The following is a 26530-nucleotide window of genomic DNA, read 5'->3' on the forward strand; positions in this document are numbered from 1 at the left end:
TTACAGTTCCAAATAGTAGTAATAGAGAAAAATACATGAACGGAGGGGCCAGATTCTCATTTCATTTACACTAGTGTAATTCTGGGGTAACTACATCATAGTGGTGGATGTGAGATGTTTTAAGTGCTGTTAAACTTAACATCCTCTAGATGCCAGTGTCATATCTACATTTGCCTTATGTGAAATATGCTGTGAGAAGAAAAAGTTAAAAGCCTGTGGTTAAAGAATAAGCAGTTATGGTATAGAAGGAATGCTCATTATTGTAAACTGGATATTTTTTAGCTTAGATACACTGATCTAGGTGTAAGTATAGTTTGTTAAAATGACCATAACTCTTTTTTGTTGTAGTAGATTGCAGTGCATTTTATTTCTCTACCTGGAAGAGAATTGGCCCTTGATTATTCCAAAAGGCCAAAAGCCAGTGTTGTTAGGACTGATCCTGGATCTCCGAGGCAAATTTAGCAGAATTTGGGGGATGGGTACGCATTTGGCTTTAAGAATACATAAGCCCCTTCATTTTCAATTTAAACTGATTTTTACTGAAAAATTCTTGTTTTACAGAAAGTATTCATTTTTTTCTGATTTTCACCCTACTTTAGTATCATTCAAATATATAAAAATATTTTTTTAGGAAAATGCTATACATTGTATGATATATGTATTACAATAATACATTAGTCTGTGTGTGTATGCAAAGCTGCCTGTTGAAGTAAGGCTATGTATTTGTCTAGAAGATACACACAGCAAACGGGCATGCACACAAGCTCGGAAGTGTGTGTCCATCTGAACATACTGATGAATCTCACATCCACCATGTACACATTTCAAGCTGTTAGCAGATAATAATTTAAAGATTTGATACACTAAAATTGGCAGAAAAAAAATCTATTAGAATATGTTTTAGAACACAAAGTATTTGAAAGTTTTAAAAACAAAAACAGGAGAAAAGGATGAAATTGAGTGTGTGCACTATAAATGGTGTGGCCAAATTATTAAATGCAAATATTGACAGGCTAATAGTTCTAAGCCTACAACAGTAAATTGTTTATTCAAATTAAACATTTTATTTGGAGATTAGAGACATATTTTCTTAAACTCAGAGGTGGCATTGTGTTTTGAGTTCTGTTTTGGTTCCGCAGCAAACCACATTGATGAACAGAATTCAAAGCATTAATCTACTGAATACTCCTCCCCCGCCCCATCTTTCTATCCACCAAAATAAACCCTGATATTTACCCAGAAAAATTAATCGTTTTTTGCACTGATTTCTCCTTGTGCTGTTTGTTTGTTTCTTTGTTTTATTTGTGGTTGTAATAAACACTGATTAAATTTTCAGGAAAAAAATTAAATACAATAAAAATTGAAAATGAAGGGCCCTAAGAATACAGGAAAAAATGCAGAGAAGTTTTATCTTAACCATCTGAAAGATTTATCATTCATGATATTAGGATAACTGACCACAACATGGTGTCAAGCTAATCCAAATATGACAAAAGCTTCAGGACAACCTTTTGGGAGATAGACTGGTAACTTTCATTATGACTGAAAGTAAGAGATGCACAAAATGACTAACTGTGGACACCATGTGTATATTATATATGAGAGTGTCACAACTTAAAAATTAGTTTTCCAAAGCTGCTCTATCCTCTTCATAAAAAGCAAAATGTTAGAAGCCCTTAGCAGGACAATATGAGGTAGTTTCTTTGAAGGGATCCATGCTTAGTGTGATGGTATTTAACTAAGTCTTATACAATGTGAACTAGCCAAGGGAAACGAGAAACCCTCTCCTGAACATCACTGCCTTCAAGAAAAGAATGAGTTCCATTCCTAAAGGCAGCAAGTTGAGTGAGCTCCAAATTCGATACAGCTGTGCCCAAGGAGTGAGGCTCTGATTCTGAAGTGCTGTTAAGGGATAGGATAAGTGACTTATTTTCCTGTCTGTCTTCTACAGATCGACTCTCCTTTTCACCAGCTGAGAGGGAAGAGGGTTTTTTTTCCTGGCCAATGGGAGCTACGGGGGCAGCGCTTGGGGTGGAGGCAGCATGCAGAGCAGAGCCCCCTTGCTGCCCCTATGCATAGGAGCCAGAGGGCAGACCTCCTGCTGCTTCTGGGAGCGCTGGAGCAGGGCGAGCCCCAGACCTCACTCCCCAGTGGGAGTTCGAGGGCCGGATTAAAATGGCTGGTGGGTCGGGTGCAGCCTGTGGGCTGTAGTTTGCCCACCCCTGACTTACATGCATACCTATCCTTGCTTGTCTAGTTTTACTTGTTTTATTAAGATGCTTTTGTTCTTTAGAAGCCAAAATCAATGGGAAGGACCTACATATAATTAAAATTTGTGGATCACACCACTGAGCTTAAAAATTAAGACAAACATTTTATGACAACTTGGCTTACAGCCTTTTTAGCCATGTTAGTAATTTTAGATCAGGTTATAAAGCACCTTAGCTAATCAAAATCTCCCTTTTAGCTACTAGAATATTAAACTGAGTAATCCATATTAGAATCATAGAATCATAGAATATCAGAGTTGGAAGGGACCTCAAGAGGTCATCTAGTCCAACTCCCTGCTCAAAGCAGGACCAATTCCCAGCTAAATCATCCCAGCCAGGGCTTTGTCAAGCCGGGCCTTAAAAACCTCCAAGGAAGGAGACTCCACCACCTCCCTCGGTAACGCATTCCAGTGTTTCACCACCCTCCTAGTGAAATAGTGTGACGTTGTGCAGTCTATATGGTTTTATAAAAGCTTGATAATAAGTCAATATAATGTAACTGAGATAGTTTTAGAGAAAATACGGTAATAAGTGAATGTAAGTAACTGGGATATGCCTCATGCAAAAGGTCTCTTGTAAGGTATCATTACAAAGCTTATAATCGACTGAGTATGATCATCTGATTTGTATAAATGTACCACTCTTGTATCTAAAACTAGAAATATAAAATGTAACTCTGAGGGCCTATTGTAATTGTGTAAAGTGTGGACCATTAATGATGGTTTGGAATCTTGATGACTCCCATTGTCTGCAGATGGCTGTATTTACCTGTGAGTCTTCCTGTATATGTGTGTGCTGGCAAGTGAGTAATGAAGTCTTGCAGTGATATGTGATCATGTCACCTGAACTGGAATCCATCTTTAACCTGGTGCTTTTCCAGTGAGGGGGGGGGGGTGGAAACCCAGAGAGACAAAGAGTTCCCGCCTTATGCAAAAGATATATAAAGGGGGGAAGAGAACAGAGAGAAGAGGAAGCCATCATGAAGAATCCCCTAGCTACCACCTGAGCTGCAACAAGAGCTGTACCAGGGGAAAGAATTGTGCCCAGGCCTGGAAGGTGTCCAGTCTGAGAAAAACTTACTGAAACATCTCTGAGGGTGAGATTATCTGTATTTAGTTTGATTAGGCATAGATTTGCGCATTTTATTTTATTTTGCTTGGTGACTTACTTTGTTCTGTCTGTTACTACTTTGAGCCACTTAAATCCTACTGTCTGTATTTAATAAAATCACTTTCTATTTAGTAATTCACTCAGAGTATGTATTAATACCTGGGGGAGCAAACAACTGTGCATATCTCTCTATCAGTGTTATAGAGGGCGAACAATTTATGAGTTTGCCCTGCATAAACTTTATGCAGGGTAAAACGGATTTATCTGGGTTTAAACCCCATTGGGAGTTGGGCATCTGAGTGCTAAAGACAAGCGCACTACTGCAAGCTGTTTTCAGGTAAACTTGCAGCTTTGGGACAAGTGATTCAGACCCTGGGACACGGGAGTGTCTGGCTCAGCAAGACAGGGTGCTGGAGTCCTGAGCTGGCAGGGAAAACAGAAGCAGGGGTAGTCTTTGCACATCTGGTGGCAGCTCCCAAGGGGGTTTCTGTGATCCAACCCGTCACAAATAGTTTTTCCTGATATCCAACCTGGACCTCCCCCACTGCAATTTGAGACCATTGCTCCTTGTTCTGTCATCTGCCACCACTGAGAACAGCCGAGCTCCATCCTCTTTGGAACCCCCCTTCAGGTAGTTGAAGGCTGCTATCAAATCCCCCCTCATTCTTCTCTTCTGGAGACTAAACAATACCAGTTCCCTCAGCCTCTCCTCATAAGTCATGTGCTCCAGACCCCTAATCATTTTTGTTGCCCTCCGCTGGACTCTTTCCAATTTTTCCACATCCTTCTTGTAGTGTGGGGACCAAAACTGGACACAGTATTCCAGATGAGGCCTCACCAATGTCGAATAAAGGGGAACGATCACGTTCCTCTATCTGCTGGCAATGCCCCTACTTATACAGCCCAAAATGCCGTTAGCCTTCTTGGCAACAAGAGCACACTGTTGACTCATATCCAGCTTCTCGTCCACTGTGACCCCTAGGTCCTTTTCTGCAGAACTGCTACCTAGCCATTCGGTCCCTAGTCTGTAGCAGTGCATGGGATTCTTCCGTCCTAAGTGCAGGACTCTGCACTTGTCATTGTTGAACCTCATCGGGTTTTTTTCGGCCCAATCCTCTAATTTGTCTAGGTCCCTCTGTATCCAATCCCTACCCTCTAGTGTATCTACCACGCCTCCTACTTTAGTGTCATCTGCAAACTTGCTGAGAGTGCAGTCCACACCATCCTCCAGATCATTAATAAAGATATTAAACAAAACCGGCCCCAGGACCGACCCTTGGGGCACTCCGCTTGAAACCGGCTGCCAACTAGACATGGAGCCATTGATCACTACCCGTTGAGCCCGACAATCTAGCCAGCTTTCTATCCACCTTACAGTCCATTCATCCAGCCCATACTTCTTTAACTTGGCGGCAAGAATACTATGGGAGACCGTATCAAAAGCTTTGCTAAAGTCAAGGAATAACACATCCACTGCTTTCCCCTCATCCACAGAGCCAGTTATCTCATCATAGAAGGCAATTAGGTTAGTCAGGCACGACTTCCCCTTCGTGAATCCATGCTGACTGTTCCTGATCACTTTCCTCTCCTCTAAATGTTTCATAATTGATTCCTTGAGGACCTGCTCCATGATTTTTCCAGGGACTGAGGTGAGGCTGACTGGCCTGTAGTTCCCCGGATCCTCCTTCTTCCCTTTTTTTAAAGATGGGCACTACATTAGCCTTTTTCCAGTCATCTGGGACCTCCCCCGATCGCCATGAGTTTTCAAAAATCATGGCTAATGGCTCTGCAATCTCACCCGCCAACTCCTTTAGCACCCTCTGATGCAGCGCATCTGGCCCCATGGACTTGTGCACGTCCAGTTTTTCTAAATAGTCCCGAACCACTTCTTTCTCCACAGAGGGCTGGTCACCTTCTCCCCATGCTGTACTGCCCAGTGCAGCAATCTGGGAGCTGACCTTGTGCGTGAAGACAGAGGCAAAAAAATCATTGAGTACATTAGCTTTTTCCACATCCTCTGTCACTAGGTTGCCTCCCTCATTCAGTAAGGGGCCCACACTTTCCTTGATTTTCTTCTTCTTGCTAACATACCTGTAGAAACCCTTCTTGTTACTCTTAACATCTCTTGCTAACTGCAACTCCAAGTGTGATTTGGCCTTCCTGATTTCACTCCTGCATGCCTAAGCAATATTTTTATACTCCTCCCTGGTCATTTGTCCAATCTTCCACTTCTTGTAAGCTTCTTTTTTGCGTTTAAGATCAGCAAGGATTTCACTGTTTAGCCAAGCTGGTCGCCTGCCATATTTACTATTCTTTCTACACATCGGGATGGTTTGTTCCTGCAACCTCAATAAGGATTCTTTGAAATACAGCCAGCTCTCCTGGACCCCTTTGCCCTTCATGTTATTCTCCCAGGGGATCCTGCCCATCTGTTCCCTGAGGGAGTCAAAGTCTGCTTTTCTGAAGTCCAGGGTCCATATTCTGCTGCTTTCCTTTCTTCCTTGTGTCAGGATCCTGAACTCAACCATCTCATGGTCACTGCCTCCCAGGTTCCCATCCACTTTTGCTTCCCCTACTAATTCTTCCCTGTTTGTGAGTAGCAGGTCAAGAAAAGCTCTGCCCCTAGTTGGTTCCTCCAGCACTTGCACCAGGAAATTGTCCCCTACACTTTCCAAAAATTTCCTGGATTGTCTGTGCACCGCTGTATTGCTCTCCCAGCAGATATCAGGGTGATTAAAGTCTCCCATGAGAACCAGGGCCTGCGATCTAGCAACTTCTGCTAGTTGCCAGAAGAAAGCCTCGTCCACCTCATCCCCCTGGTCTGGTGGTCTATAGCAGACTCCAACCACGACATCACCCTTGTTGCTCACACTTCTCAACTTTATCCAGAGACTCTCAGGTTTTTCTGCAGTTTCATACCAGAGCTCTGAGCAGTCATACTCCTCTCTTACGTACAACGCAACTCCCCCACCTTTTCTGCCCTGCCTGTCCTTCCTGAATATTTTATATCCATCCATGACAGTACTCCAGTCATGTGAGTTATCCCACCAAGTCTCTGTTATTCCAATCACATCATAGTTCCCTGACTGTGCCAGGACTTCCAGTTCTCCCTGCTTGTTTCCCAGGCTTCTTGCATTTGTGTATAGGCACTTAAGATAACTCATTGATCGTCCCTCTTTCTGAGCATGAGACAGGAGTCCTCCCCCCTTGCGCTCTTCTGCTTGTGCTTCCTCCCAGGATCCCATTTCCCCACTTACCTCAGGGCTTTGGTCTCCTTCCCCCGGTGAACCTAGTTATCAGACTTTGGTATGCCATTCTGTTTTTCACTCTGTCACCCTCACTTTCAATGGCATGAGTCAAACTGTGCACCCTTGACCTGTGCCCAGTGGCTTCCCTGTAAGCTCTTCTGGGCAGGGACTGAATTTTTTTTATGTATTTTGTGAAATGCCTAGCAGAATTTTTGGTGCTATAAAATAACAAATAATATCTTCCTAGCTTTGCCGTGCTATCCCAAATCTCATATAAAGATCAAAGAATATGACACAAATTGATACAATGAAAGCCAATCATTTTTGTATTTTTAAGCCCAATTTTGACTTTTAGTCAAAACAAAGTGGAAGGAAAGGCCTGGTGCTTGCTTAAATTCAGATTGCACGAAGCATTACAAGAGTGTTTCTTTCTTTGGCTCATATCTCTTTGTAGCAGCCTCTTGGATGGGTTGTTAGCAGGGACTGAATCCAGAATCAAACAATCAAAATATAAGCCTGCACTGCTTGAACTAAACCTATTAGCTGTAAATAGCAGCAGCAGCCTCAAGCTTTACATTGACAAGCCAGTAAAGGAGGACAAAATCACTTTATGGATTATGCTGCCCCCATGCCTGGGAATATGAATCCCAAATGTCTACGGTTCAGAGCAGTTGAATTCCCTATATGGAACAGTAGCAGACTCATAAACCAGGCCTCTAACACTACAAAGTTAGAGCAACTTAAGCTGCCTTGTGTTGACCTACTTATGCATGTGTCTACACTTACATTTGTTTTCCACCAATGTAAGTACCCTGTTATGGTGAGATAGTAACACCACCTCCCTGAGCAGCATTGATGGTCGATGTACTGAGGTTGATGCAGCACAAGTGCACACATTCCTATGTTGACCCTAACAGTCCTCCACTAGCTGTCCCACAATATCCAACACTGACCACTCTGGTCTCAATTGTAATCTCCACTGCCCAGGAATCACATAGACTGGAAGGCCCGCTCCCATTTAAAACCCTACACATTTTTAAAATGCCTTTTCCTAAGTGCTCAGCTTGGTGAGCACACCTAACAGCTCTCCGTTGTTTTATGCAATTTCCCAACCCGCCTTGTTGGCTAAATGCTCCAGTTTGGAGTAGACAGGATATATTGGATCTTCTGTGCCTTTGAGGAGGAGTGGCTGAGCAAGCAGAGCTCTGAACCAGCCATAGTAATGTTGACATCTATAAGCAGATCTCATGGAGGATACAGAAGAAGGGATATGACAGGGACCAGCAGCTGTGCTCTGTAAGCAAAGGAACTGAGGCAGGCACACCAGAAGGCTAGGGAGGCCTTCTGACAATGCAGTGCCAAGCTGCAGACCTGCCACTTTTACAAAGAGATGCATGTCAGACTTGGTGGAGACCCTACCATCACCCTGCACGCCACCATGGATTGTTTCACTAATCTTATTATTGAATAAAATGCTATTATTTGGAACATAATTCATCTTTATTAGTTCACAACATATGTTGCATAGTGCCTATCAATTTTGAAAGCACCCACTTGTTGCTGTACAGTGTGACACACCTCACAGGATCAGTGACAAACACACTGTAATAATCATAAATCAAGCAACACCCAATTCCTAACAAGCTCCCAAACAGCCAGGCCAGATACAGCACAGTACACCACAATACAATATTGTGGCTCACAGTCAAAGTAAGAGCTCCTTCAATGCATCACTAAGCTGCATAGTTCTGCATTGAATTCTTCCAATATCCCTTGTGTCTGGCTGTTCAAACTCAGCAGATAGCCACTTTTCCCCTTTTGCTTCACACACATTATGCAGGACACAGCAGGTATCTATAACCATTGGGATATTTTTCTCACTGAGATCAAATCTTGTGAGTAAACAATGCCAGCATCCTTTCAATCTACCAAAAGCACATTCAACTCTCCTTCTGCACCTGCTGAGTTTGTAGCTGAATCTTTTCTTGCTGCTGTCAAGGTGGCCTGTGTATGACTTCATGAGTCAGGGAAGCAAGAGGTATACTGGGTCACCCAAGATCACTATTGATTGACATTTCAACATTTGCTAATAATCATCTTCTAGTTGGAGGAGGGTGGGGAATTTCCTGCTTGTATCTTTAAGAAGACAGGACTGTTCAGAAAGCTACAAGTGTCATGCACTTTCCATGACCAGTTCACCCTGATGTTGGTGACGCATCCCTGGTGATCCACCAATGCTTGTATAACCATAGAAAAGTAGCCCTTTCTGTTGATGTACTCTTGGCAAGGTGGTCTGGTGCCAAAATATAGGGATGTTCATGCTATCTATCACTCCACCAAAGTTTGGGATCCCTATTGTTGAAAATCCATCCAGTATCTCCTGCATGTTGCTGAGAGTCAGTCCTGAATATCAGAGTTGATTTAACGGCCCTGCATACTTGCATGACAAGAGCCCCACAGTGGTTTTTCTGACTCCAAACTGATTGCTACCAGTCAGTGGGTAATCAGGCATTACAAGTTTCCACAGTGCAATCACCACCACTGATCCACTGTTAGTGCAGCTCTCGTTCTGGTGTCGCTGCACTGGAGGGTTGGGGTGAGCATGGCACTCAGATCCAGGCATGTGGCCTTTCACATCTGGAAGTTCTGCAGCCACAGCTTGTCATCCCAAGCCTCCATTACAGTGCAATCCCACCATTCAGTGCTCGTTTCTCAGGCCCAGAAATGGCACTCCACCATATGCAGCTGCATTGTGAAGGCCATCAATGACCTTGAATTGGTTCTCACCATATCCCACAGCAATTGGTCCTCCAAGAAATCATTCCCTGCTGATTTGTTCTTGCAGCTCGGCAAATACCAGAGGATCCTGTGCTTGTAATGCTTATGACAATAGTGCAGAGCTGTGCAGGCTCCATGGTTCTATCAAAGATGGTGGATAGCGAGGAGGGCTGTACAAGTTTGTGGAATTTTGAAAAAGGTTTGAAAATTATGGGATGGAGACTGTTGCACACTGAGAAGTTGACACCTTGGTCCCAGGCACCCCTGCGTGACTCGTTTCAACCCCACCATGCATTGCTAAAACTTCCTAAAAGACTATGTGCTGGACAGTGGCAAGTTGCACACTGGGATACCTATCCATGGTGAACTGCACTGTGCATCGATACAAGCACTCTGGCTGTGGATGTGCAGTGCTGACGCAAGGAGACAAGTAAGCCCATGCACACACGATATGCTAATTTCAGTGGCTTAATGACAATGTAACTTGCATCAACCACAGTTTGTAGTGTAGACATGGCCAAAGTCTAAACCTATGTTCATGAGGGTTTCATTACCACTAACATGCATATGAAATTCCCATTGCCCTTTTGTACATAGACCAATGTCTTTTAAGAGACAGAAGTTGAATTAACTAAAGTACTTCAAGTATTTGTTCTTTTTCTTGCTAAGGTTAAAAAGGAAGGACAGAAGGCAATTCAAAATAGAAATTCTTGCCAACTGTTTCTAAACAGATGCCAGTTCTGTACACACAGAATATCTGCAACATGGAGAGATCTGATTATGATGCTATTTTTTTCTACTCGTAGTCTTTTATAGAGAAGCATTTCATTTTTGGGTGGAAAATTAAGTGCAAATCTTGCCATATGTAAGCAAACTATCCACAAATAAGTGAGCATTTCCAAGAACATACTTTTTTGTATTAATATTTTCATTCAGGGCAGAATCTGACCCCTTTCAGTCTCTCCTAAGTAAACTCATCACCACCAACTAGAGGAAGTTTCTTTGGAAACCCAAGGCTTGCACTGATCCCCTGAAGTGATGTATTACATATGTCTGTTATATATTTCCTATCAAGAAACATATTTTGAGAGTAATAAGGCCTATCTTGCCCAAGGGAATTTTGAAATTGCTATATTCAATATAGCAACTGCACAGTAGAAAAAAAGTTAACTTATTCTAGATCCACAGAAGAACTACAGCTCTGACATTTCATCAAATAATATCCTTACAAATGAGCAAGGAAGGACCAGACTTATTCCTGGTTTATTGCATTCTAATCTGTAGAAAAATGCACACACTGCAATTTCAGAGTTATTTAAAGCAGCCTGATTACACTCTTGGAATTTGCAAGAGGCAGGTATAGTATTAGGACACTTTGAGCCATGTGGTGGTTGGCCCTGTACAGACTTTCCCATCATTTGTGCCCATTTGCAAAAGGCAAGCCACAGTGAGGCTAGTGAATACAGCACCTGTTAAATGACTTGTGCTGCTAGAATTCTAAAAGGGACATGGCTCCACTCCCCACGCAAGCCAGCTCTGCTGGCCAAGTAGGAAGGGGGAAAGCATGCTGCACCTTTTCTGAGGATGGCAGATGTTCTGCTACTGCATGTGTTTATCTGGGAACTCCAGGAGAAATTGTTTGCTGCTTCAGCCAGAATTCCCCATGATGGCTTCTACTTAAGGAAACCATTCCTAAGCAGACTGTTTTTCTATACCTCAATTTAGGCCCCTCTATTGAAATTATTCAGAAAGAGCTTATTTTTAAACATCTGGATCTAGATTTTGAATTCCCCAAATTTACTTCCAGGGGCTGGGTTTGGGGGTGTCTCCAATAATAGCACATAGTTTTCCAGTCACTACATAGCAACTACCAAATTACCAATGTTCTTGTGCTTGCTTCTTTCATAACCATTGGTATCCATTCAGCCTTAACTTCCTTTCCACACTGGGAATAGAAGGTTTTATTGATAGCAAAGATGACCATAAATTTAAATGGGGGTGTGTGTGTATCATATGTAATTAATGCAAATCGATAGAAAGTCCCACCAGGACATTTAAGGGCTAATGGTCTTTGCGATAGAATACAGAAAGCAATAAAAGGCCTTGGCAGGTGATTAAGTGCCAAAGCAAAGCCGAGGCACTTGATAGGTGCAAAGGCAGGTTATTGCAAGTACCCATGCCATACATAATATGATTCTTATTATGCACCAAAACGAAAGAAGATGGAATAAACAACAGAATTAGGGGAGGAAGGAAAGGAAACAAAGTGAATCCTGGGTCCAAAGAAATAGATTTTCTTTAAGAATCCCCTTTAATTCTCCAGGGAAGTGCCACGTATAACTGTTGTAGATAGCTCTGAAGGGAGGCTAACTTTGCTGAAAAGTTTTTGTTTTTAAAGGCAAAGGAGTATATTGTCTTATAACAGAATTTTGTACTATATTTCACTTAAATAAAACCTATCCTGGTGCAAAAATGTATACAACTTAATCATTCAGTTTCAACCTTTTAGATAGCAAAAAATAGCAGAGGGAGAGAAAAATAGAGTATGGTAATGGGGAAACAACAGCAAAGAAGGCTGTTTCAGATCTGCAGAAAAGGGACAATGGCGGGAGACTAGTGCTATAAAAGTGGGAGGAATAGAATGAGAAATGGAGACATTGACAGTTGATGTAAATTGGCCTTGACTTTGATGGAGCTATGGCAGTTTACAACATGGTTCACAAGGTCTTGCAGCAAATCTGGGGAGGATTTTAAAAACAAACAGAGTTCTGTAATAAATTGGGAGATGGAGTAAAGATGTTTCAGACTGAAGGTGATACAATATTGGAGGTCAATTGGCATTTCTCTGTACCTTAGAGTCTGGAGATCTGGGTCTTGAGGAGGCAACAGAGTGACATTTCAATGGTCAAAGTGAGAGAAGATTGTTGAAAATTGTATGCATGTCTTAGAGATGGAGACAAGCCAATAACACACATGACAAAGTTATAGAGACTTACCAGGCATGCAAGGGGATGAAGTATTCAGGTTCAAAGATGACAGTATATCTATGGATACTTAAGAAAAATGGGTAGTCTAAATTCTTCCCTGAGCTCCCCCTGAAATTGTGGCTCTGCACCTTCCCAAACACCGGGCTCTGCCTTAAAGGCATGATCTAGCCCCTATATATTTAATAGTAACTTCCAATACTGACCACTTGTAGCCATTCCATGGTATGTTTTGGAGAGTGGGGGGCAGGGGGTGAATTGCAGTATCCTGGATAAACTTCAACTGGGCAATTACATTCTCCCCACAATTTCAGTTGGATGAGATTCTTTATTTCTAGTCCTAAATTAATATCTGGTGGTGCTATGCAAGGTGAAAAAGCTACTATGTTTCAACCCTGCCCCCAGCAGCGACATTTTATAGGTGGGTTATTCCTGTGTCTGACAGTAGTTTGTAAAGCAAATTAGGATCCTTACAGATAAAGGATATATTAATCTCATAAAAATGTCTGGAACAGAGAGACTTCAAATAGTAAGGAGTTGTGGAACTTACCTTTGGTAAGGTTAGTGCTAACTTGTATAAAGGTGACTGGTCCTGATAGTCAGAAGGCAGAAGGGGTTGATCCCAGGTCTTGGCTATTGTTTCTCTGGTTATTTTGTAAAATACTGCAGTTCCCTTGTAATGAGGTGAGCTGTAGTTACCGAATTCATCCACTTCTTTCAGTTGGAGCTCCAGTCTGGGCTTTCTTTGTGAATGAAAAATAAGCCTGTAGACTTTTCCAAAATCCTTCCCATCATCTGTATTCAGTATAAAAAGATGTATTTCTTATACTGAGTTTTAATGTCTGATTCTATGACATATAAACACAGTCTTTTGGGGAGCAAGATAAGTCAATAGGACTTATACAAATAAAATTGTTTTCAGGATTGGGACCTAAGTATGAAACAAAGAGCAACAGCTAATCTTTCCTGGCCACTTACATTAACAGTTACATTATCTTTGCAGTTAACTGCCTCAAAGTGCCTCTAAGGAGAGAGGTGCTGCTGATTGAAAAGCAATGCACATGGCATGATAAAATTAATGAAATACAAACCATGGAGAGACAAGAAATGAAAGTCCATGTTGACAATGAATTTAGTACAAGCAGAAGATAATATTGTATCTAAGGCTCTAGGAAACAATGTGTGCTATTTTGTTAAATGTTACACTTTTTGAGGTGAGCAGCTGGTCAAAGTTCAGGGCCTTTCAGGATGTTCCAGTTGGGAGGGAAAATTGATGATGGAACCAGGAGGAACCAAAAACCAGGAGACAGTTTCCTTGCACCACTGGTGCAAACTCCTTCAGCCTGCACTCCCTCTATCCCCTCTTCCCTTCCCCCCCAAAAAAAGTTTTCTCAGTATGCTTTTTCCAGGGTTGTCTTACAATGTGACCTCTGAAGGTGGTAAACTACACACTCATAATTCATTTTAAAACCTGGCAAAGAAGAGCATAAATATTTTGGGTGGGATTTTCAAAAGTGCTTAGTGTTGAGCTACCTCTACTCCCGCTGCAGTGAATAGTTCTTACCATTGCAATAGTGAATGACAGGAGTTAGACCAACTGTGAGCACTTATGCAATTTCTAAACAATAGGCCATCATCACATTAATTAAGTCAGAGGGCCACTAACAACAGCATTAATATGCCCTAGATGCCACTATCCATTAAAGTCAATTGAGTTACTCCAGATTTACACTGAGGTAAATGAGCAGAATCTGTCCTTTTTGATTTAAAATCCATTTAACCCAAATGAGATGTTCTTAAAACAACCATAAAAGGAGATTAGTAGAAAAGGGAGGGCTATGGGTAAAATATTGGCCCTATTGAAGAAATTGACAAAATACCAATTAATGTCAAGTGGGCCAAGATTTCACCATATGAACTTCTTTTCATGTAATCATAGTGGAGTGGTTGCCTATTGAATTACAAGTTTACAAAAAATAAGGATTGAATGAGAACACCGAATTGTGCCATTTCAAATAATTAACTAAATGCAAGCTCGCTATTTGCAACAAGTGGAAGCAAGACAAAGGTCTATATTATATCAGATTTGTTCACTTGATTGTATTTATGTACAAGAAACAGCCAGTTTACCTGAGGCAAATATGTTGCCACTAAATCTAAAATGAATCTGCTCTCCTTCTCTTAGTTGAAACTGTTGCGTTGGTTCTGGAGGACCAAAGTATCCCTCCTCATGCAGGCTTTGCAGCTCCCAGTTCAGTTCTTTCGACAGAACCAGTAAAACAACTATTTTATGAGGGTTTTCTTTTTTCCGATATAGTACGACATTAGCCATGGTGCTGCGAATGGCTTCCTCCAGAGCGTGAATAAACAGAACTAGATGTGTATTGTCCATGGCAAATGAGAGGCGAATGACAATAAAGCTGCATTAAGAAGAGAGAAGAAAATAAGTAGTCCCCGAGGTGAAGCTTAATTCTTTATTGAATGATAAATAGTTTTATTTACCTTTTGCAACTTATCAAGCAAGATAATACAGTGGTTCAGATAATTGATGACCATTCTATCACATTTTTCCTCCTCAAGGTAGGAAAAAAATGCTCAGATTAGTTTCCTGGGGTATGACATAAGGCCAAAAGTCAAGCTGTTCAGGGCTGAAAGCTTTATTGAAACATTCCTCTGTTGTACATAATTTTTCTCCCACTAAAGGCCATGGGTAAAATTTTCAATTGTGAGTTTGGCACTTATCCTAAGTCCTATTGACTTTCAACAAAAATCCCATTGATTCCAACTGGGCGTTTTAATAGTACATTTGAAAGGGAAATGAAATGTCTTCTGTGCTGTGTACCTTTTGGACCTTGTTGCCAGAGGATATTATTGAGTTAAAACAAAATATGAAAGGCTAGATATGTATATGAATAACTCATGCTTCAGGGCATAAAATAACCACAAGCTGGGGGCAGGAATTTTTTTTCTTGCTGTCTTACAATACAGTATTGAATAACTAAATGGTCTTGGTTGTAATGGGAAGGTTATACTTCCATCGAAACATCCACCAGTGGCACTGACTACTGTTACACAGAATATTAGAATAAATTCTCAGTGGTCAGTTCAGGTATGTTAATCACTATGTTATTTCAGTTCTCATAAAGACTCAAAAACCAGCCAATGAATCAAAATATTGTAATTGGAATAAGAGGGTAACTGGTTTTGAGGGAAGTAGAATTAATGTGCATCAAAAATTTTATAGAAATGATGACTAACATATAGTCTGTAGGATCTTCAGCTGAAATACATTTACTCATATTTGATCAACTATATTGTAATTACAAATGTAGTATGTACATTAGAGGATAAATACAAAAGCAGTCTCATTTTAGACCTTTATAGCATACTAAATTAAAGATTTTAAATAAGTATTTAAAACTATGTGAATTTATATATTAGTTTCATTTTATATTTTTAAGATATGATGAAACTGAGGCAATTTTGTTACATATTTTAATAGCAATATATTTATCATTCAGTATGTAGAGAACTGATTTTCTCTCCCCCCCCCATGTTTCTTCCTGATGTGTTTACAGATCTTTTAACTTCTAGAGCCATTTAGATTATTTAACTGGATGGAACAATAATGCAAGATACAATGAGCCTCTCTGACAACATTTTCAGATGTAAATCTGGATATTTGACATGAATAAGATACACAACTTGCCGCTACTTGTATGAAACTTAAGTGTTAGGTGTTCAGTGTTAGGGCATATCACAAAATTCTCTATTTTGCTTTCAAAATCATACAGTAATAAACTACAGTGAATGACAGAGGTAATTGCTGCACATGTACATAGTAATCTGCACTTTCAGCATACTCCCAAATACTTCACAGTTCGACACAATAAGGTCTTTATTCTAACGTTCAAGGTTTTGAGCAAGAGACCTTATTTTTCCAGAACTCCAATAGACATCAATAGGGGTTTATCCTGCATAAAGACTGCAGCACTAAGCCCAATATGTATGAAGTCATGTGCATAAATTCTGGGGAAAACAAATCACAAATGGATTTTTGTAAGGTTTAAATGCATTTGTGTCAAGTGTGGTTAGACCTATGTTGTTTTGGTTCCCACGCATTATCGATCATACAAAGTTTGTTGGCAGAATCTTTACATAAACAGAGAATTTTAAGTGAATACTAGAGAATATATGTCAACATCAAATCTTAAAACTGAGAGTTATGCTCATCCAATCAGGGAGCAGAAACACACTGTCCAATCAAAATTAATTACTATAACTCATATTTCAAATGTCAAGTTCATTCTATGTTAAGTTTGTGCACAATATGCAGATGAAGAATTATTTACCAAAATAAAAATTTTGGCATTATTATTCATAACATACAAATCTAACAAAGTCATCAGTATATCATGAAACATTTACAGACTGGTAAAGCCAAACTTTGGCAAGCAAAATAATTCTTAGTGAATGATTTCTCAGCTCTAGTAAGTTCCCATTCATCAATTTGTTTGGATATGAATATTTTACCTAAATAATTTCTTTGAATTATTTATGTGTTACCTTTCTAAATACTCATCTACTTCAAAAGATACAAGTCCGTTCCGTGCATTCCGCACAATAACATCATCAAGCACAACCCACTCCTCTTCTTTGCTTCTGTAACCCAATACTTTCAAGGATTCACCGAGATTCTCTCCATGTTTTCTCACCGAGGCACTCATTGCCCTGGAAAACCACAAGACATGAAAAATCATTACAAAGGTTAAAATAAAGCTCTGTGGATATTAAACACTTGTGTTGTAGCAGTGTCTTTTCCCTTCTCTTTAACCTGCCTAACTGCAGACCATCTGGTATGGTTTGTCTCTTACTGAAAAACTGCATCTAGAAAATGGCATGTATGGACTGGTTTCCAGGTATACTCAGGCTCTGTAGTTTGGAAAGGTTCATGTCCAAATGAATGTAGTTAACCTATAGTCTAATGTTGAGCAAAACTTATATCAAGGTTTGCTTTTGACAGGGTCATCTGATTTGCACCGATTCACCAGAAGTGGAAGTACGCTTTAGCCCTGTGCAAAACCAAAAGTCTGATCTTGGGGAAAATAAACTAGCCTTCCGAAACTAGTTATAGTTGTTATGTGAACCAAAATATAAACTCATAATAAGACCGTTAACAACAACTGGGGAAATTACATACAATAGCACATTAAGATGCTGTCTATCGGAGCCAGAGAAACACAGCAGCTAGGAGATATGGTTTATTTCTGACTTCTTCAGCTAGATCAGAGATCTCAGCAGAAAGGCCACTTATCAAGGAAGAACAAAATTAAAATAGTTTCTGCTGAACTGGAGTGAACAATCTGACATGGGACAGACTCAATCAGGGTCACAAAAAAACCACAATGTGACTTCCTCCACCCAGCCTATCCCTATGAACAAAGCTTGACCTTTAAGGGCCCAATTTTCAAAAAAGCTGAGCTCCTTCACTTCCTATGGACTTCAGCTAGAGCGGTGGGAAATCAGGTGTTCTGAAAAAAGCCTAAATACACTCTAAAAAATGGCCTGAGAAATTTTGCAGATATCCAAAGAAAGCAAAAGAGTTTGAATCAAGATTATATGGATGCTGCACAGTGTTTCATGGACACATAAGTTCAGCGGCTGAGCTTTTTGGACAAACTGCTCCCCCCCCCCCACACACACACACACCTGTGTCCCTCAGGTGTTTTAGTTTAGTTTGAACCCTGTTTCGTATACACCCTGAGTCTGTTTCTGCTCTACATTACGTGTGTGGTATAAGCTTACGCTTTAAAGAGTTCTAAGACATTTATTGATTAAATATAAAATGGTTCAAAGTACAAGGAATATGTGAAAATAAGTTGCAGTTTGTTGTTTTATTTTGTGTTAGCCCAGGCTTTGAACACTATGTACTGTATAGGAGCAGAAAAGCTTAAAACTATGTGGCTCACTATTTAGGTGACTGAATCAAGTTATTCAGCCACATTAAATTGTGTTTGAGACATTTTAGTTTGACCCCTGTTTTGTTCAGAGCACAATCTTTCTGCTCTGCATTACAGGTATATTTGTACTAAGTGAAGTAATGAAATATCCTGGGTCTTCAAAGAACAGAATCCATGTTACAGGCACACTTCAAATTAGAACCTAGCATAAATTCAAGTACTTCTGAAGTTGAAGTCATGTAGTTTACACAGCTCTAGGCTGACAGCATTGCTAAGTGTGGGCAGATGAGATGCAAGCATTTGTGCACCATCCAACATCCCTGGTTCAGGATATCAGTTTGGAACTTTCCACAAGCAGTGATGACCAACCTTGCCAAATCACAGGGTGGATCTATGATGACGATGAGGGTCTACACGGGATTAGAATGAGACTTAATCCTTTTAAATAAAGTAATCTAAGGAAGTTTCCAGAAGTGAAAAATAGGAACACTTACTCCCTTTATCACCTAGACCCCTGCTTGTGCAGAAGCCTATTCCTATATATATTCCATCATGTAAAGACAATTTTCAAAGGATCAGTAGGATGGGTTAAACACCTCTTTGGGGTTTAGGGGAGGAACATTTCTAGGCTGACAGCAACCTGCTCCAATGGGTCCCTAAAAAGAAATCCCACTACCGCTGTTCCTACTACCTAGTTTTATCCAGGCCTTTACCCGGGGAAGCAGACAAGTGGGTTTCATTGTCAGGAACACTTCATTAATCTGTCAGTTAAGAACTACTATTAGGACTTGTCACCAAGATTACCAAAAGTGACTAGTGATTATAGTTGCCTCTATTTTCTAAGGGGGAGGGGCTGATTTTCAGAAAGAAATGTGGTGCTGTGAGTCCACCCTCTGATCAAGCTGAGCAGTGCTGGGCACCGTGAAATTAAGGCACACAAATAATCACTAGGTTTTGGAACTCTTGACCCATATAACCTTCTGACCTTTTAGAGTAGAGCCTGGAGACCAGGCTGGCCACCTGCCCATTATAAGGTTGCTGTCCTGGGCAGCTGGAAATATTGATTCTTTTGTGCGTTGGACTATTTAAGTTTCACATTGTACTTGATATCATTAATGGCCATGAAGAAGCATTGAGTAGGAAACAAGACTTAGAGTGAGTGGTTTTCTTTAGTTTGTTCTGCTAGGAAATAAACTCAGACGTGTACAGCAATGAAGGGTGAATCCTGCACATGACTGTAGCTACACATTAAGAATCAAATGTTGCCACCCTGACTCGAATTGAGTTGTATTCTGGATGACACATGGAGTAAGATACTACTCAATGTGAGTCAAGGTGGCAAAATCTGGTGTTAAATAAAATGAAAACAGCTAAATTCTTCTTTGCTATAAATGTCTCAATTTCCCCCCATCTTCTGTTTAAAAACACTGGGTGAGATCCCCAGGTGGTGTAGGTCGGGGTGGTTTCATTGAAGAAAATGGAGCTATGCTGTTTTACATCAGTTGAAAATCTAGCCCATTATATTTTTGAAGAGGACACCTTCAGGACACTTTAAGGTGAAGAATCCATTTTAATATAAAAATGGTTTAGTCAGGACTATTTGCAATTCCTTTGATGTCTTGATCTTGCTGGATGTGTAGGTAGAAGTTCTCACTTACCGAAGATGATATGCAGTTGTAACCCTGGTTACAGTGGCACTAGATGCTCTTGCATGTTCTGTTGCATCTCCTGGTCTCTTTTTTTCTGGATTTGGAGGACAGGGTAGAATAACACTGACTGACTTGTTAAATGGCTGGGATGAAGGATGCTGGATATGAACCAGTGGGCTAGTAGACACTACTGAATGGTACATGTCATATTTTGCCTTTAATATGGAAACCAGTGATGGCTCAATTGGCTGGACCTATGTATAGCAAGTAACAAAATAATTAATTTACAAGTAATTAAACAAAATTGCTTTAAAAAAATCATTTTAGTTTAACTTCAGGAACTGGAGGAGAGTTGCATTTCACAAAATCTCTTGACATTTTTTTAATTGAGACCATATAGATTTTTTTTTCTTTAAGTCTGTTGAAGAGCTCTAAGGTTCTTCCTTTCTCTATCATTTTACCAAATGCACAACCAAGTGCTTTGCAACAGTGTCATCAGAAAATTTTGCCATTGTTAATTAAATAATTTGGACTCCTGTTACTGTGTGTGATTGTCTTAAAAGGTATCAAGTATCGGGAGTAGCCGGGTTAGTCTGTATCCACAAAAACAACAAAGAGTCCAGTGGTAACTTAAAGACAAACAGATTTATTTGGGCATAAACTTTCGTGGGTAAAAAAACCCACTTCTTCAGATGCAAGGTAGAATTTATACACTACCTTTTTGTCTGTATTCTTATATTAATTTTTTATTATTCTTTTTAGACACATTCTATTTGCCAAGAACTTTAAAGTCATGCCACTTCTCTGATTTAACTTGTTAATGTTTTCATTTACATATTACAGCTAGGCCAAATCTTGAGGTTCTTAGATTAAACTCTCACTGACTACACTGGGAATTTTGCTTGAGAAAGGATGGAGCATATTCATATCATTATTATTACAAGTAATTATTTACACATATTTGCAAACATAGGGTCAGATTTTCTGGATGCACCAGATCAGGGAAGCTATAAGGTAGCCAGTTTTATCTCCCACATTCTCTGTCTCTAGCCTTCCAGTTCTCTAACTTTGGACCAGCTGGTTATAAGCCCCTAGGAGCAATACACTATCTAGGAATAGCTGAAGCATATCATAGTCCAGCCATTCCTGACCTCCCTACTCTAGGAACACCCTCTGTGCTTGTGACTCCAAGGAGGAAGGAATAGTAACAGGTTTTTTTGGCTCTATGTCTGCTGGGGACACCCACACAATGAGGTATTCCCAGCATAGGACTTATAGCAGTGTGCACAAACTTTTTCTGTCATGCCCCCCCCTACCAGTAATGGAATCTGTCTGCAACCCCTCTCTATTACTGCACAGCTGGGGGCAGAACTGGGGATGGGGGAGTAGCTGGGGCTAGAGGCAGAGCTGGCTTTGGGGCAGAGAGCAAATGAGGGCAGAGCTGGGCCGGGGACAGAGCAGGTTATAATCTGGAGTGGAACTTTGGCTGAGAGCATAGCAGGGGGCAGAGTGGCCAGGCCTGGAGCTGGGCTAGGGGTGGAATGGAGCTGGGCGGGGTGTGGGGGAGGAGAGCAAGGGGTGAAGTGGGGCTGGGGCTGAGGGTGGAGCAGAGGGCAGAGTGGAACTGCGGCTGGGATCAGAGCTGGGCTGGGGTCGGAACAAGGGTCTGAGTGGAGCTGTGTCTGGGGGCAGAGCTGTACTGGTGGCAGTGTGGAGCTGCAGGTGGTGTTGGAGCTGGTCTGGGGGCAGAGCAGAACTAGGTGGCTTTCAACCTGCCATCCGAGGGCTGGCCAGGGCTCTACCACACGCCCCCCCCCCCCAAACATTCCTCTGTTCCCCCCTAGGGGAGCACGCCCCACAGTTTGAGGACCACTGACTTATAGGGAGATGACTCCTCTTTTTCACTTCCAGACTAGCTCAAAGGGAATGGATCACAGTGGAGAAAATTTGCCTACAAAATACATCACTGCCTGACCCAAAGACTTCATGCACTGTGTAGATTTTTTAATTATAATAATAATTATTATTGTTGTTGGAACAATCTTGTTTCCCAGAACATAGCAAGCATATAAATAGCTACTGCTTCATTTATATCGGCAGATGATATGTTTACTATGACACTAAATGGTTTTAACAAATGCTATCTATGTTTTTGCCACCACTCAAAAATGAAGTGACTGACCTCTTTCAAATACATATTGGACACTTTCATATAAAGCAGCAAGAACGTCTGCATGCTTATGCTTATGAAGTTATTATTATTCCTCAAGGGTTCTACTCTGTAGAAAGGCTAATCATGAAAGTGAGCAATTTATTGTAAGTAGCCTTCTTAATCATCTCAAAATGTGAAGTAAAAATTAACAATGTATTTCTGTTCTTACTCCATGCTTAAGATGAAAGGATCCATTTCACACAGTTTTGACTTCCTTGTTCATAGTGGTGAAACATCCACATGTAAAGCTGAAGTAGGCAGGCTTTTTCCAAGGGAAGTTTACAAGAATTATAGTGGACTGGAATCCATCTCGCCCTTATAGGCAGATGTCAGACAAGCCTCACATGTCTATCTGACTCTTATCCCTGCCCCTGAGCTGGATTATGGACTGTAATCCACACATCCCCCTGTGCACTGGATCCATAGAGTTGTGGATGTCCTGCCAAAACTTCCCTAGCCTCCTTTCAAGTTGGCCTGTTTGGAGTTGACATGAAACCCAGGACTGTTATGCATAAAGGTTTCAGAGTCCCCCTGAGTGTCCACTCCATAGCCACTCAGCTGTCTATGCAGTGGAACCACAGTAATAACACTGTTTGGAGGCCTTCCATCATTATGATGGGTTTCTCTTTGGAACTACTCATGTAACATGGACATGATGCGAAATAAAATATGAATATTTCACACTTACCTTTAACTGCATGGTCACTGGAGAACTGAATGTTTCTGGAGGGTAGTAGAAAGAGATTCTAGAATCCATGCTTAGCTTTTGTGAGAGCCCTTTCTTTGGAATGGTGAATGTTTCTTTTTTTAAGCATGACACCACAGAAAAAATACCAAGCTGGCAAATTTTCACCTCTGCAAAGGCCCCCTTTGTGGGAGAAAAAAGATGCTACAATTGTTAGTAGATTATCATTTCCGATGGATGAACTAACTATATTTTGAGAAGCAAAATGAAAATAACTTAAATGTTATTACCATTTTGACAGCCTGGTTCCCTACTGTGTTACTCGGGTAAATTTCAGTGGTGAATAAGGCTCAGCGTCATTAACAAGGTTGCCATCCTATGTTTAGTAAGTGGGATGGTGGGTGTATGAAGATATAATTGTTACTCTTCTTTAGGTTAAATGCAAAGTAATCTCTCCTCTGTTTCATTTACCAAAGAATTGTCAACTTCACACAAATGCTCACATTTAAAACAAAACAAAACTTTAGAATCATCTATATTCTGGGGCAAAGAACTTCTCCAATTTAATGTTTCTGAAGAGATGTTAATTGGTGAGTTTTGTATCCAATCAACCATGGGGAATCTTGGAGAGAGAAATACAATTTAGTCTAGAAAAAGATCCACACTGAACCAAATTATGCTCTGAGCCACCTGAGGGAGGAGGGGAGGATAGGCAGCGTTAGGTTTACTTTTATGCCTCTCTATATTGGGGGTTGTTCTGGGGGAGTGAATTAGCACCTGACTTTTGAGGCACCCAAAACTAGTGGAAAATGTGGGTCTTCGTGTTTAGGTAACCTTGGCAATATATGAAATTCATGATGGAAAGAATGGCTTATTAATCACTGCTTTAATTGCAAAATTTAACTCAACCTTAACTGTTCAACCACAATAGATCCTTTCATAATACTCAGATACGAATTCACCAACCTTCTGGTTTCCCTGGCACCCATCAAAGGAAATGGGAGTTAAGTAACTTGATTGAAAGTTCATATTGATCACCTTCACCATGATATCTCGATAATTTCCTCTGTAGCGTGCAGTGAATGGGATTGCAATGTTGATAGGAAAGGGAATTAGTTTTCCATGGTCTAAGCATGCAACACTGATGACATTGCTGACCAGCTCCTCAGAATCTTCCACCACCAAGGAACTCATGTCATTGATGATCCTGCATACTAAATTTTCTAGAGTGATAGAAGGTGCTGTAATATAACAGGCAACTTCAGGTTCAATCTTACCACTCACTTCTGCTAGAAATCTGCAGAAAAATACACAGTATTATTCTTTGGGATTTTCTTTTTTTGTCCTATATTATGTAAGAAATAAAGTAATTAATGTATGCATTTAATATACTTAAATAATAAATACATCCAAATTATCTACCTATCTTTTCAGTTTTTATAAAGCACAAGGAACTCATCAGTAATACCTTGCATTAACTAACTAGGGCATCGGACCTAGAAAAATATAAGTGATACTGATTAAAAATTTGTTACAAATTAGTGGAAAGCTGCCTAATTTTGGGATCTGATCCAAAGCTCATTGACATCAATCAATGAAATCTTTCTACTGGTTTCAATAAGTTTTGAATCTGACCCTTTATGTGCTCAAGATTTTAGGAAGCTACATTAAAATCTTCAATGCAGGGTTACATTTTTATTAAGTGTCCATACTAAAGGGTGAACTGACCTTTATACATCTCCATAAAGCACTCCGTGCTGGAGTGCACGCAGATGTGTGTTTACAAATAGTCAATTTTTGCATACTTACTCTTTGTTCATCCAGGGACTTGATCTTTCCACTTTTTCTGAATCATTTGTTGAAAGATTCATGGCAGGTGTATTGCATATATTCTCCAACCTTGTAGACTCAATTGTATTGTTTCTGTTGCTCCCAGTAATCTCATAAATTTCCTCGTTTCTGTTGTCATCTTTTTCTTCTTCACATGAATTCTCTGTTGGTTTGTGATCTTCATATTCCATCTGAGTTGGGGGTTCTTCACTTACTGTCTGTTCTTGATCAGAAAGATTAATTACAGATCTATCACAGATATCTTTGGATTTTCCAGATATAATTATATCCTCTCCATTGCTCCTGGGAACTTCTTGAAAAGTTCTGTTTAGGCATTTCTTATTATAAGACCCTGCTCCATGACTTTCCTCCTTTCCGTTGTAATCTTTTTGCTCTGTATGTGAACTCTGTAGTAGCTTGTGATCTTCATTTTCCATTAGCTTTGGGAAGTCTCTGCTTACTGCCTGTTCTTGATCAGGATTTTTTTCACTTAATGATATAGCAGTTTCTTTTCCCACTGTTTTGTTTTCGCTTGGCTGGTCTTGGTGAATGTTTGGACTTTTCCTTTCATTCATGGGAGAAGTTACCTGGAGTGGCTGACTTACACCAGCAGATACTTTCCCAGAATGTGTCTCTTCTCCTTCACACACAACTGTTTCATTGAAAACATCTTGAACAATCTGGGATTGAGATTTATCATCATGTCTGCATGTAATAACATAAAATTTGTTTTTTGCCTCTTGAAGATGTGTAACTGTATCCAGAAAGAGTTCAATTATTTTTTGAAGACAACCCATAAAAGTGATGATATCTAGAAAAAATGTAATTAATTGAATGTCACTGTGAAATATTAGTGATAGTGTGCAAAAAAAAGTCAATACATACACAAGAGAGACAACATGGGTGAAGTAATACATTTTACTGGACCAACTTCTGTTGGTGAGAGAGACAAGCTTTTGAGCTCCACAGAGATCATCTTCAGGTCTGAGAAAGGTACTCTGAGACCTTAAAAAGACTCTGTGTGCCTCGAAAGCTTCTCTCTCTCACCAACAGAAGCTAGTCCAATAAAAGAGATTACCTCACCTATCTTGTCTCTCTAATATCCTGGGACCGATATTCTTTCACCTTAAGAATAAATGTGCTTGCTTATAGAGAGCTGTATGGTAACTTGTAACTGAGGGCAATTATGCTGTTCATAGCCTCTAGAGAGAAAATAAAGCATGGGTGCTGGACATTTTGGGATTCCCTTTGTTACCTTACCAAGGCTATGAACAATGTAATTTCCCTCAGTTACAAGTTACCACACTGCTCTTTCTAAGCAAGCACATTTATTCTGAAGGTGAAAGCTTTACAGAGAAAGCAAATTTAAAACAATAAAAGAACCTACATGCATGCTAAAAAGCTGATCACACCAGCTCAAGTCTCGAGTTCTGGTAGGTGTCAGTCCTTCAAAACTCATAACTGGGTCTTCCTTGTGATTAGAAGTTCATAACTTTCTCAGAATCAGAACAACCATGAATAGTTCAGTCTTTCCTTTGCACAACTTGGGCCTTTCTGGCTTCATGTATAAGGTGAGCAGCAGACAATGTCCCACTCCTCAGGGCATAGTTTCAAAAGGCTGGGTTTTGGTTTGTTGGATTTTTTGGCATAAAGGAGGTGGGGGATTTGCATTCAACTCCCATTAGGTATTCCCCAGTTAAACCTTGGGCTTTAGATCTTGGCCTCATATACAAGACAATCAATAGACAACGGCCCACTCCTTAGGGCATAGCTTCAAAGGACTGGGTATTTTTTTAATAACCAG

At 40.4% G+C, this 26530-nt stretch overlaps 1 protein-coding gene across 2 annotated transcripts in view; it reads right to left on the reverse strand.

Moving 5' to 3' along the window:
- Nucleotides 1-26530, reverse strand: part of DTHD1 (death domain containing 1) — a 62806-nt gene that overhangs the window by 9913 nt on the left and 26363 nt on the right. For both annotated transcript variants that reach the window (XM_065596991.1, XM_005286392.4), the window contains exons 2-8: nucleotides 24706-25537; nucleotides 23863-24193; nucleotides 22900-23079; nucleotides 20009-20253; nucleotides 16957-17121; nucleotides 14521-14810; nucleotides 12941-13185 (exon numbers count right to left, since the gene is read on the reverse strand). In XM_065596991.1, coding sequence (XP_065453063.1) covers nucleotides 12941-13185; nucleotides 14521-14810; nucleotides 16957-17121; nucleotides 20009-20253; nucleotides 22900-23079; nucleotides 23863-24193; nucleotides 24706-25523 — 2274 coding nt within the window. In that variant the 5' untranslated portion in view covers nucleotides 25524-25537. The remainder of the gene's footprint in view (nucleotides 1-12940; nucleotides 13186-14520; nucleotides 14811-16956; nucleotides 17122-20008; nucleotides 20254-22899; nucleotides 23080-23862; nucleotides 24194-24705; nucleotides 25538-26530) is intronic.

Source organism: Chrysemys picta, chromosome 5 (genome assembly GCF_011386835.1).
Source record: "Chrysemys picta bellii isolate R12L10 chromosome 5, ASM1138683v2, whole genome shotgun sequence".
NCBI classification, from domain to species: domain Eukaryota; kingdom Metazoa; phylum Chordata; order Testudines; family Emydidae; genus Chrysemys; species Chrysemys picta.